This window comes from Hyaloscypha bicolor (assembly GCF_002865645.1).
Source record: "Hyaloscypha bicolor E unplaced genomic scaffold K444scaffold_53, whole genome shotgun sequence".
In the NCBI taxonomy this organism is placed as follows: Eukaryota; Fungi; Ascomycota; class Leotiomycetes; order Helotiales; family Hyaloscyphaceae; genus Hyaloscypha; species Hyaloscypha bicolor.
The window spans coordinates 2210308-2222594 of record NW_020194555.1 but is presented as its reverse complement, the minus strand read 5'-3'; the positions used below and the strand labels follow the sequence as shown (position 1 = coordinate 2222594).

The 12287-nt window shown below is 50.0% G+C and overlaps 3 protein-coding genes across 3 annotated transcripts; 2 read left to right on the top strand and 1 right to left on the bottom strand.

Annotated features, from left to right (window-relative positions):
* Positions 1-1668: 1668 nt before the first annotated feature.
* On the top strand, positions 1669-5755 carry K444DRAFT_641893 (ABC transporter-like protein; the record flags this gene model as incomplete). Its single annotated transcript, XM_024884677.1, has 8 exons — positions 1669-1906; positions 1952-2094; positions 2139-2548; positions 2599-4524; positions 4574-4639; positions 4699-5319; positions 5367-5485; positions 5541-5755. The coding sequence occupies 8 exons, from the start codon at positions 1669-1671 to the stop codon at positions 5753-5755; spliced, it is 3738 nt and encodes a 1245-aa protein (XP_024739531.1).
* A 1834-nt stretch (positions 5756-7589) lies between these two features.
* On the top strand, positions 7590-9133 carry K444DRAFT_524867 (L-ornithine N5-oxygenase sida; the record flags this gene model as incomplete). The annotated part of the gene is made up of 3 exons (XM_024874389.1): positions 7590-8389; positions 8452-8959; positions 9020-9133. 3 exons carry the CDS (start codon positions 7590-7592, stop codon positions 9131-9133), a joined length of 1422 nt encoding a protein of 473 aa, XP_024739530.1.
* A 274-nt stretch (positions 9134-9407) lies between these two features.
* On the bottom strand, positions 9408-12281 carry K444DRAFT_524962 (uncharacterized protein; the record flags this gene model as incomplete). The annotated part of the gene is made up of 1 exon (XM_024874401.1): positions 9408-12281. One exon carries the CDS (start codon positions 12279-12281, stop codon positions 9408-9410), a length of 2874 nt encoding a protein of 957 aa, XP_024739529.1.
* Positions 12282-12287: the final 6 nt, after the last annotated feature.

Genomic DNA, 12287 nt, shown 5'->3' with positions numbered 1-12287 from the left:
TAGGCGAGGTTTGTATCTCGATCCTGATGCATGAATGGGAAACCCTTCACGACTTGCCAACGTGGCAATGGCGATACTGTATGAGGGGTTGTTCAAAGGTCTTATCACGTGCTGAAGAAGTGAAGAGTGGGCGTGGAACCGAGAGTATTCTCTCGGAATCATGATCGGTGAAGGCGATAGTCGAGCATTTCAGACGTGGGTAAATACTGAAGCGAGTGAAGCTTGGTACCGTCTCCTTGTGCTTTTTCTTGATGGCTATGCGTGGGAGCCACGGCGTGCTCTCCAAATGGAACGCGTGATTTGCTTGCAAAGAGCGCTTGGGAAGCCCGCCAATGGTCCATGACGTCCGAAAGGCAAAGAGCAAATTTGACACGCAACGTGCGCGGGATGTCACTCGGAGCTTGACAAATCACACGCAATGGACCAACGCAGCATACCAATGAGTCAGGAGCGATGTGGAGAGCGGATGCTTTTGACATTCTCTGATGATTGCTTCTTTCACGGTGTGAGCAGGTTCAATGGCCGAAGAGGCTGGGACATACTACAGTACGGTGGCCAGGATGACCATCTCGGCAGTGGCCCCTGCCAGCAAAATATTCCACTTCCGCTTCTCGCGCTCCACGTCTCTTTCCTTTACCTAACACTATCCCGCCTGCCAAACCATACAACAAGCCGTGTGAGCTGTCCCGCAGCCAAGCTGGCGAGGCAGGGAAGATTCTTCATCTTTAATCTTATCAGATCATCAGATTGCTAGGGGGCCCGCAGGCTCCACATAGTGGTCCGGTCTCGGTCTCAGCATCCTGTACGACATCCATGAATCTACACATCCAGCCATTGCAATACTTAACGCCCCGAGACCCTGTTGGTCTGGGGTACTTGATCTGATAATCTGGCTTGGCATCGTGCCCCTCTTTGAACCCTTCGGCCCCTTGGCCTCGGGGCGGGGACGCCACTAACGGCCAGTCCTCTGGCTTGGACAACGTTGATCTTTGCCGGTTCAGCGGTCCTTCCCTCCGATGCTGATCAAGAAATAATCTCCCGTCATGATGCCATACACGAGATGAAGCTATTCAGATGAAAATGGACATATTGAAATTCCGGAGAGAACCAGATGTCACAGAATGTCACTGCTAAAGGAACGAAGTCGTCCCAACTCAACACCTCTCTGCTGCAAATCCGAGATACTATCTCGAAATCAAGTTGTCATCACACAGGCATCCAAGCCAAGTCCAATGTTCTACTGGCCCCAGATAGTTCTCCAGCAACGTGCTAGTGCCGGCTCCTGGTGCGCCACTTTCCTAATCTTAACGTCTACGTTAAGATGCGGTGCCGAGGTGGACCAGTTCTCCCACCAAGGGGACCCTTCATCATGCATTGTGACGGCAGGACAAGTTGACCGCAGACTACAGTAGTCCTTGCTTCTGCAGTGGCCAATCTGATTTTTTGGGGGGGGAATTCTGCAATTTCCATTACCTGATGGCTTCCATCCAAGTCGGCCATGGGGAAGGATAGGGAAGTCAAAGTCTTGGCCCGGTCTCATCCCTCGCAAGTATTTTTCACTTTGCTAGAAGCTCCGTTGAGCCAGTCTATCATTTTTGCCATGTGCTGAAAGATTCAATGACACCTCTGGGGTGCCACAAAAATGGCAAGTCAAGCAAACGGGAGACAATGCTCGATCACCGCCCCAGAACTGGTACATCGAAGAACACGGGTGCCTCGTACTTCGCTCTCTTCCGGCCCCTCCATGATGTGCAATCGCGACTCGTTCTATTTTGCGGAGTCGTCCTAGCTGTCGCTGCTGGAGCACCTCTCCCCATCATCGGCGTTATTTTTGCGCGGATCATTGATGCCTTTCCACCAACAGAAGATGAGGTCCATCAAAGAATCTCTCAGCTCCTTGGGGTTGGTAAGTTGTCCCTGCAATGCTCTGTACTTTCACTAACATTGGAAGCAACTGCATATTTTGCAGTCACGTGGGGATGGGCGTCTTGTTGGGGCATCGTTGGTTCTCGCATATCCAGAGGTTTAAGGATTGCGATGGTGGATAGAGCTCTGGGAATGGATCTAACCTACTACGAAACGGAATGCCCAGATGTAACTTGTCCTTGACTCTTTTGATACATTGCTAATGCCTCCAGATTGCCAGTCGCCTCACCGTAGACGCTCAAACAGTTCAGTCCGGAACCGCTGAGAAAGTTGGTATTTTCGTACAGTCTGTTAGTTACTTTGTAGTCGCATTTATTGTTGGATTCATTCTCAATGCTCGTCTCACTGGCATCCTCTTTGCCGCGGTTATACCGGCTATGGCCATGGCGGTTTTCATCGGGACCACAGTTCTCAACCGGTATTCCAAGGATAGTTCAGAATGTACTACCTCTGCAGAATCAGTAGCTGAAGGGGCTATCAAGGCTGTGCAGGTAGTCCAAGCATTTGATGCATTTGAATCCCTGACAGACCAACACAAAAGTCATCTGGAGAAGGCCATGGAATTCGGTATCTTGAAGGCCGTGGCAGGCGCCATTCTTCTAGGAAGTGTATTTTTTATTGCGTAAGCAAATCTTCGAATCCCATTAAATATAAATTATTAACGAACAGCAGCTATGCCGCAAACGCTTTGGCATTTTGGCAAGGCTCCCAGATTGTGAAGTCTGATAGATCATCTGGAGGGGCTGGCACAGTCTATGCGATTGTTTTCTTGATACTAGACGCCTCCTTTGTGATTGGACAGGCAGGTCCGTTTATACAGTCATTTTCGCAGGCTGCTTCTGCAGGCCGTCGAATTCTAGACCTCATCGACTATCCCGATATACCAATTGATGTTTACTCTAAATCAGGACTTCCAGCATCACAGGAGACCTTTGGAGAAGGCAAGGAAATCGTCTTCAAAGACGTTACTTTCTCATATCCTGCACGGCCCTTAGAAAAAGTACTGGATTCGGTCAATTTACAGATCAAAGCCGGTACTACTGTCGGAATTGTTGGCGCATCTGGCAGCGGGAAGTCGACGATCGCGGCGTTGCTGCTGAGATTGTATGATCCTTCGGAAGGGGTCATTAGCATTGATGGCCATTCCATCCCTAGCTTTAATCTTCCTAGCCTTCGCGGTCAAGTCAGTCTCGTTGATCAAGACCCAGCCGTCTTCTCTGGCAGCATTTACACCAACATTCGAGATGGATACAAAGGGCCAGAACTCCCCGAAGATGAAATGCGAGGAAGATGTGTCAAAGCAGCAAAAGCCGCTGATGCATGGTCTTTCATTGAGCTGCTACCGAACGGTATTGATACCTGGCTAGGAGAACCAGCCGGAACGAAGCTTTCTGGTGGCCAGAAACAGCGCGTCTGCTTAGCCAGAGCTCTCGTGGGTGATCCATCTCTACTTGTTCTCGATGAGGCTACTAGTGCTTTGGACGCCATCAGTGAGCAGTCAATATTGAGCTCACTCGGAACTTCAAGATCGTTAGGACATCGCACAACAGTCATGATTGCCCACAGGCTTGCATCTGTCAGGCACGCAGACAACATTATTGTTATGGGGAAGGGTCAGATTCTAGAGCAGGGAAATCACGAGTCTCTGGTGTCCAACATTGGCGGTGCTTATTATCAACTGATCGAGGCACAAAAACTTGGTTCATATGATTCTCCAGACACATTTACGTCAGACGAAGACGGATTCGAAGTAGAAAAATCTGCAGGAGAAGAGATGAAAGCGGAAACAGCTCCATCTTCGTCCACGGAAACCCTGGTCGAGAACGGCAAATCATTAGGGACTTTCACAATCATTCAGCGATGTCTTGCCCTTACTCGTTCCAAGATCTTTTTCACTCTTCTTGCACTAGTCGGATCTGTCATAACTGGTGGGCTGATCCTGGGAGAATCAATCATTTTCGGCCACTTAGTTCAACTTCTCAACTCCTCGGTACCATCCGGCCAGGTTGACTTCTACTGTTTGATGTTCTTCGTGGTCTCATTAATCGCGCTCGCGGGGTATGTTACTTCTGGTTCATGCTTCGGACTTGTGTCTGAGCATCTGATCTTTCGAACCCGCGACCTCTCTCTCCGAACAATACTCCGACAAGACGTGGAATGGTTCTCGCAATCAGGACGATCAACATCCTCTCTTATATCAGTCATCAGCATGGATGCTGGGCATCTTAGTGGCCTCTCGGGCGTGATCATTGGTACTATCGTCTCTGCATTGGTCTCTGTCGTAGGTGGAGCTATTCTAGCATTCGTTGTTGCTTGGAAGATTGCCATCGTGCTGTTCGCTACATCGCCAGTGGTCATTTCGGCTGGGTTCCTCAGACTGCATGTTTTGTCGAAGCTCGATGAGAAAAATCAACTCGCTTATACCGATGCAGCCTCTCTAGCGACTGAAGCATGCTCATCCATTCGCACTGTTGCTGCGTTAGGAACGGAAAAAGTTACCTTAGAAAGGTTCCACATGGCTGTTGATAAGTTCCAAAAACAGACTTTCAGGGACACGGCCCTCGGGAATGCCATCTTGGCGTTCGCTCTTTCTGTCACGTAAGTCTTCCAGACCTCAATGTACAACCAAAGACTGATACAGTCGAAGATATTATGTGTATTCACTCGCATATTGGTGGGGATCCAAGCAAGTACGATCTGGAGAATACACCACGTAAATATTTATCCTTAACCCCTAAGCTCTACAAGGACATAACTAATAAATTCCAACAGCCTCCAATTCTTCATTGTACTTCCTGCTATTCTCTTTTCTGCGCAAGCTGCTGGTCAAATATTCAGTCTGGCACCCGATATTGGCAGAGCAAAGGGTGCTGCTTCACGAGTCTTCACACTACATGACCAGAAACCCACAATTGACACAACATCGAACACTGCTGCACCTCGTCTATCAGCGACACCAATGTCAAATGATAAGCATACTCCTACCGGTTCCATTGCGTTCCAGAATGTAAGCCTTGCATATAAGTCGCGGCCCGACACACCCGTTTTCGCAAAACTCAACTTGACAATCAAAGCGGGGGAGACGGTTGCGCTTGTTGGACGATCTGGGGCAGGAAAGACATCTATGATTTCTCTCATTGAACGATTCTACGACCCTACTTCGGGCGCTATTCTTCTGGATGGAGTTAGTATCAAATCAGTACCAGTCTCACAGCATCGAGCCAGAATCAGCCTGGTAGCCCAAGACCCCGACCTGTTCTCGGGTTCAGTTGCTTTCAACGTTGGTCTGGGAGCAAGACCCGGTCATGTGGCTACAAGAGAGGAAGTCATTGAGGCATGCAAAGCTGTAGGAATTCATGAATTCATTAATTCGCTTCCGGATGGCTATGAGACGTGAGTGCTGACGTTTTTTCGGGGATCACTGTACTGATGATTGGTAGTCAATGTGGGAACAATGGTTCACAGTTATCGGGAGGTCAAAAGCAGCGTGTTGCCATCGCTCGAGCATATATCAGAGATCCCGAGATACTTCTCCTCGATGAGGCCACCTCAGCTCTGGGTAAGTTCTTGCCTTGCCTGCAAAGGTACTGAGTACTCATAAATCAATCCCACAGATTCACAGTCTGAGGCTCAAATTCAAGAAGCAATCTCGAAAGTCTCACGACAACGCACAACGATCATGATCGCACATCGGCTCACCAGTGTGCAGAGAGCAGATCGAATTTTGGTGTTTGATCAGGGTACAATAGTCGAAGAAGGTCGACACGAAGAACTGGCGAGAGGGGGAGGCATATATGAGCAAATGATTAAGGCACAGAGTCTTGGATGAGATCGATCTATTTTATATGAGCATTATTGGCGAGGAGTCATAGAGGATACAAAAATTTCGGCATTATCAGTACACAAACACACATTTGACGTTCTACAGCTTTGAGACAAGCTGGTCATCTTCTATGTCCGCCTCATTACACTGCGTTATCTCCCATGCATGATGACACGTCACTGGCACTCATTGATCTCGAAGTCCTCCGCGGATTCCAGAGCCACCGAGGAAAGTGTCACTCAGGTCACAAAACTAGCAGTTGCAGATCTCCCCTTGGCACCTTCCTCATCTCCGAGCACCCTCGCTTACAACACTTTCTTCTACACTCCTGTTCTTGTCCTCTTCATCGAACTTTCAAACAAAATCCCTCTTACGTGACACCGCTCTTCTGCCCCCGTCTTTTCCCAAGGGCCCATCCACAGCCAAGACGACCAACTGCCCTCCATCGTCCAAGTTCATGCCGCCAGCAAACTCGGACCGCTCCTCTCCACCTGCCCCATCAAGATGGGGAGCGATTATCTATTTGATCTGATAAGACACAACCCTGGACATCTCCACCACCGGCAAAAAACGGGCATCCGACATCGCTCTCTGCAGGGATCCAGCGGATCAGATAAAAAGTCTTGGCACTTTGATGCCGGGACCCGACGAGACCAGCGCTACGCAGGTGCATCGATGGATCTTAACGCTCCGTAGCCATCGCTTGCGAAGCTTCTGAAGTCTAATTCTTGGTGATGGCAGAAGTGGCTTCACATTGGTGAAAAAGACTGGAAAAAAGAAAATGTGCGAGTCGACATGGGTCTTTAGCAAACACTTGCGTCACTGGTGGGCGGAAAAGGGGAGCAGGGTCGAGGAAAAATTCCTCCTCCGTTCTCTTCATGTCCCTGGCCAATATACATGAACGTGGACACTGACCTGCAGTCACACGCAAACAGCTGATGTCTGCAGCACAGCAGCTGCAGGAACGGTGCCATAATCCAAACGAGTAATTCCCGGAACGCCCCCTGCCTCCCTCCCTCCATACATTAACAAATGTCCTCTCACCTCGGCCGTGCGACCTTGCCACAAGAAAACAAATGTCATACACAACTTTCTGACTCCCAATCATCGCCACCAATAATCATTCTTCTATCCATTCTTATTTCAAATACTAGCACCGACGCTCCGGAGACGATTTCAATGTAGAAATAAGCTTACACGCCATCTATTTCTTCTCCTCGGTATCTGAATCTCACCAATCCCGAGCCGGCGAAGACATCTCCCTCAATCCGTACCCGAGCAAGGAAAATATACACTAAAATTGACGACCATCAAACCTCGCCTTCATTGTCCCTCCAGTGTCGGAAGAAGGTTCTAGTGAGAAGGAAAGTGTTTCATCATCCACATCTTCGAATCTTGGTGCAAACGGAAGTGACGAATCACCGTTCGCTGGAATAAAAAGCACTTGTCACCACACCCAAAGTCAATTGCCAGTACGCCATTAGGACGTTTGCGATTTCATATCTGGGAAAACTTGGTCGATATACTTTGTGTGTTGGCTTTTGTACAAACGCATTTGCGAGAAAGGAGTCATTTTTTTGTCTTTCAATTTGCTGTCCTGTTACAAAAGAGAGGTCTTGTCCAGCTTGATTTCATTGCACGGCATTCTAAGCACAAAGTTTGTGTCTGATATCAAGGGATTGGCTCAGTTTCTAATCTGTACTCTTGGAGTCACGTTATCCTCCTTTCGGGGAAACCACTACCAATGGTTCCCTCAGCAATCAGTACACCCACGGGAGCTGATGAGAACAACGGCCAATATTCCAACGGAATCTCACCATTTAATAGTCAACTAGACGGGATGCATCTCAATGGCCACTCAAACGACAATGGCCGCGTTCACGCCCATTCGTCAGACGAACCCCTCGATCTCCTCTGCATCGGATTCGGTCCGGCATCCCTCGCCATAGCCATCGCTCTCCACGACACCGAAAATACTATCACGCCTTCCCCAAGCGCTCTCTTCCTCGAAAAGCAACCTCAATTTGCCTGGCACGCAGGAATGCAGCTCCCTGGCGCGAAAATGCAAATCTCATTCCTGAAAGACCTCGCAACGCCCCGGGACCCTCGATCAAAGTTCACGTTCATCAACTATCTCTTCGAAAAAAGGAGGCTGAACCAGTTTATCAATCTGAGCACTTTCCTCCCTACGAGGGTGGAGTATGAGGACTATCTCCGCTGGTGCGCGAGTCATTTTGAGGAGGAGGGGAAGGTAGTTTATGGAATGGAGGTTGACTCCGTGCGGCCTGGCTCCAAAAATGCTGCAGGGAAAGTCACAAACTGGGAAGTCACAGCCCGCGACACTGCAACTGGCAACTCAGTAACTCGTCGCGCTCGACATGTCGTGATAGCAGTCGGTGGCCGCCCCTTCGTGCCACAGAATATGCAAGGCCTGAAACATCTTGCTCATTCCTCTCAATTCGCGTCCACCATCACATCTATCCAGAAACGAGAGGAAGGGCGGAAGCTCAGGTTTGCTGTAATCGGCAGTGGGCAGAGCGCGGCGGAGATATTCAATGATCTCTGGGAGAGATTTCCTGATGCGGATGTGAAGTTGGTGATTAAAGGGGCTAGTTTGAGGCCGAGTGATGATAGTCCTTTGTGAGTCCCTCCCCTATATTACGTCACGTAAAAGGCCTGAAATCAAGATTAATACTGCCCAGTGTGAACAAGATCTTCGACCCCGACCGTGTAGACGCTATCTACACCCAACCTCCCTCCGAGAGAGCAGCCGCCATTGCCCTCGATCGAGGGACGAACTACGGCGTCGTCAGACTAGAGCTTCTAGAACACTTGTATCAGAAACAGTACATGCAGCGTCTTGAAAGCCCCGACGAGACTACGTGGAGGTGTCGAATTATTCCAAATCGGACGGTGCTTTCTGCTTCTCAATCCGTGAACTCGGGCGTTGTGCTACGTCTAGGCGATGCAGACGAGACGAAGCGGGGAGCAGAGGAGGAAGTGGAAGTTGACTACGTCTTCACCGCTACAGGGTATGTGAGGAATGCACATGAGAACATCCTCTCTGAAGTCCGGCACCTTCTCCCAGAGGATCTACGGAAAGAAGGGAAATTTAATGTTGCACGGAATTATAGAGTGAAGCTGGATGTAGGGGAGGTTGATGGAGGCGCGGGGGTATGGTTGCAGGGGTGTAATGAAGGGACGCATGGCGTGAGTTCCCCTATCCATTTATGATTTAAAAGTATTGGAGGAGAACGCTAACTTGAATAGTTGAGTGATACTTTATTGTCGATTCTGGCGGTTAGAGGGGGTGAACTGGTTAACAGTATTTTTGGTGAGGTTAGTGGTGAGGTTGTGTGTGAGGGGCTGAGCTCGCCTGCTTAGCGAGCCCCTGAAGACTCTCGCTTGAGGTGGCCGATAGGGAATTCACTGTTTTCCTTTGTTTAGAGCATCGCAAGAGGCGTTTGGCATTCATAAACCCTGTGAAAAGCGTCGATGGTAGCTGAGAAAGGAGTGAGCCATATTTTGGATTGGACTTGGTAGACATGTCTTCCAAATTCAATGACCAAATCTATCATTTCTATACCGATCTACCTAACTCCCGTCAAATATGCAATCATCACTTCATCATCTCGCAACCACATCCACTTCTCGCTTTTCAACTCTTCAACTCTTCCAACAGTCCCTCCAGCACCTCCCACCCCTCACTCCCCTCCCACGCATCCCGTCCCCTTCCCATAACACCCTTCACCGCGGACCTCGCCTTACTCCTCCACCCCCTCTCCACCTCCTTCCCATCCACCTCCATCGGCCCATAATTCTCATACGCACTCACCAAATTGTCCGTCGCGCCCACAACGCCCTTCCACGCCTCTGCATCCAACATCCACTCCTCGCCAACCGTCACCATGCGCCACGCTCTCTCTGCGCACTTCAACGCATTCGAATAATCTCTTTCATAAAGACTTAACTTCTCTGCTAACACCCAGAGTTCCGCGCGTTTGGTGATGAGAGGTATGATTTCGGAGTCTACCATTGAAAGAAGAGCGCGAGCCAGGCTGCCGCGGGGCGGGATGTAGATGCCATCATTGTTCTCTGGACTTTCCGCAAGGTTGTTGTTTTCGGGCCGTTCGGAGGAGGTGACTTCTAGCACGAGAGCGCGGAGGATGTCAGCATCTACAGCCGCTTCACCTACACTCGGTCCGCGGATTCGAATGACGGAACGGAGACCGAGGAGGAGATCGGGGAATGAGGGGGGAGAGAGACGGCCGGCGATGGTGATGACGTTGTCCCAGATCTTCCAGTTGTCGTGAGCGAGGGAGGCGGCGCGTTTGTATGCTTTGAGTGCTTGGTGGAGGATTGCCTTTGGATCCTCTTTTTTGTCCTTTGAAAAGTCCACCTCTCCCTCATCGCCCTCGTCCTGAGGAACGAGAACGCCTTTCGCCTGCGCCTTTTGTAACTTCATCATCTCAGCGTGTTTGGACAACAACGCAGATCCAAGGTTTGAATATGTTTTGGCGTCCGTATCATCGATCATAATACTCTGCTGAAAAGCAATAACAGCACCGTCCCAATTACCTACCCTCAAATCGATGTCACCCATTCGAGACCAGGTGTCGTTATTCTGCCTGTTGACAATGGTGGCAGCTAAGTAGCTCTCCCTCGCTTTCTCCAAATCGCCTTCCTTGGTCCAGAACTCACCCAACGAGCGCTGCGCACGCGCATATCTCTTTTTCGAGATTATCCATGCGCGGTCCCAGCATGTGGGGTCGTTGTCCAGATCGCCAAGGATACACCACAGGCGCGGTGCATGAGGAGGCGTGGGTCTGAGTTCGCCGTCCCATTTCTCGTTTACGACTTCTTCTGCGTCGATACCATACTGATCCATCTCCGGACCCTTGGAGGAGGAATAGAGCTGGCGTCGGATGATTTGCCGAGCTTTATCTTCTTGTCCAATGGAGTGGTAGCATAAAGCAACCTCAGCCCACAGCTTCAGCCGCTTGAAGATCTCGAGCGCAGACACGAAACTGCCTACTCCGCTCCAGGCGTAAGCTAACTCGGTCTCGATCTCCCATCTCGTTGGCGTGTTCAGTTGGAAGATATACTTCAACCGTTCACTGACGGGAGCGGACTCGGATTCCTTTGCTCGGGGCAGGAATTGCGTGACTCTTATCTCGGGAACACCGTCAGCTCCAGGAAGTGATTCTTCTTGCGTGTCGGCGATGATCTGGTCGACGATGACTTGAAGTTGTAAGACAGAACGCTCTTGTGTTCGAGAGCGGTGGGCTTCGATTCGAGATCGCACGAGCAGGGCTTGGGTGTAAATTTGCCAGTTCGTGGGTTTGTCTGACAGGACGCGGACAGCGTAGGGGAGGATCTCTTCGCTGTTTAGCTTGTCGAGGGGTGACAAGGTGTCTTTGAGGGTAGCTTCTGTGAGCAGTGTAATCTGGTCTAGGGGCTTGAGTTGGGGTTGGGAGTCTGGTTTTAGGTCTGCGAGTTCTGGGGGGAGAGCTGAGTTGTCGATTTTGTCTGATTTTGCGAATTCGATGGACTCGAGGAGTGTGTCGTCGTTGAGTTCCAATGCTGTGGGGCCGCTTCTCTTTACACCACTAGAGAGAGTCGTATCCTTTAAACTCCCTACCAGCTCATCTGAAGTGGCCTCCTCCGACTCCCTACTTCTGGCAAACACAACCAGCTGCGAGGTATCATTCTGCTGAAACTTGGTCTTCTTCCCCAACGCCCCGGACAGCGCATAACTAAAACCCGACACCGCCTTCGCCATCCTCACATTCTCCCTGGCCTTAATATCCAATCCCTGCATGATATAAATCTGCGCCTTCTCCAGCAAAAACTGTACTTTCGCTTCCGTCCCCAACGACGACTTCTCACCAAGAATCTCCCCTTCCAACTCCTTCAAATCCTTTTCGATAACATTCTGCAGCACCGAGAAATCGCTCATGCTCCCACCAGATAATCCAGACAGAAGACGTTGGTGATAAGCATTAATCCTAACGCGCATCCACTTGCAGTCCCTGAACTCGCCACCGATGATCCGTGGAAAGAAAACAGTGAAAATGAGGCGCGCAAGGCAGAAGAGCTCTACGTAAGGGATATGCTGATACACAGAGACGCCATCGACATCCAAGCTCTTCAGACACTGCTCCCTACACGCCGCCTCGTTGTCTTTCTTTGGAAACACATTACCCCAATCCGTCGGCGGTCCCGTGACATTTGCTTGCAAGAAAGCGTTGAAAGCCGCAAGACCTACGATTAAGACCTGTACAGCGCCAACGTCATCGCGAAATCCAGCGTCTTGAAAACTCGCATCTTGATCTTGTCTCAAGAGCGATACCGTTTCAACGAGCTTCCCATACAGGGTTTGCGAGGTAGGATTCCGAAGTATGGTTTTGTAGTCACCTTCAAGGTACGCCTTGACCACTTCCGAGAGCTCTGGATGATCTTTGAAGGATTCGAGGTTGAAGAGAAGGGCATCGAATGTTTGATCCCGCAGGACATCTGTGTTGGGAGTCATTTTGGC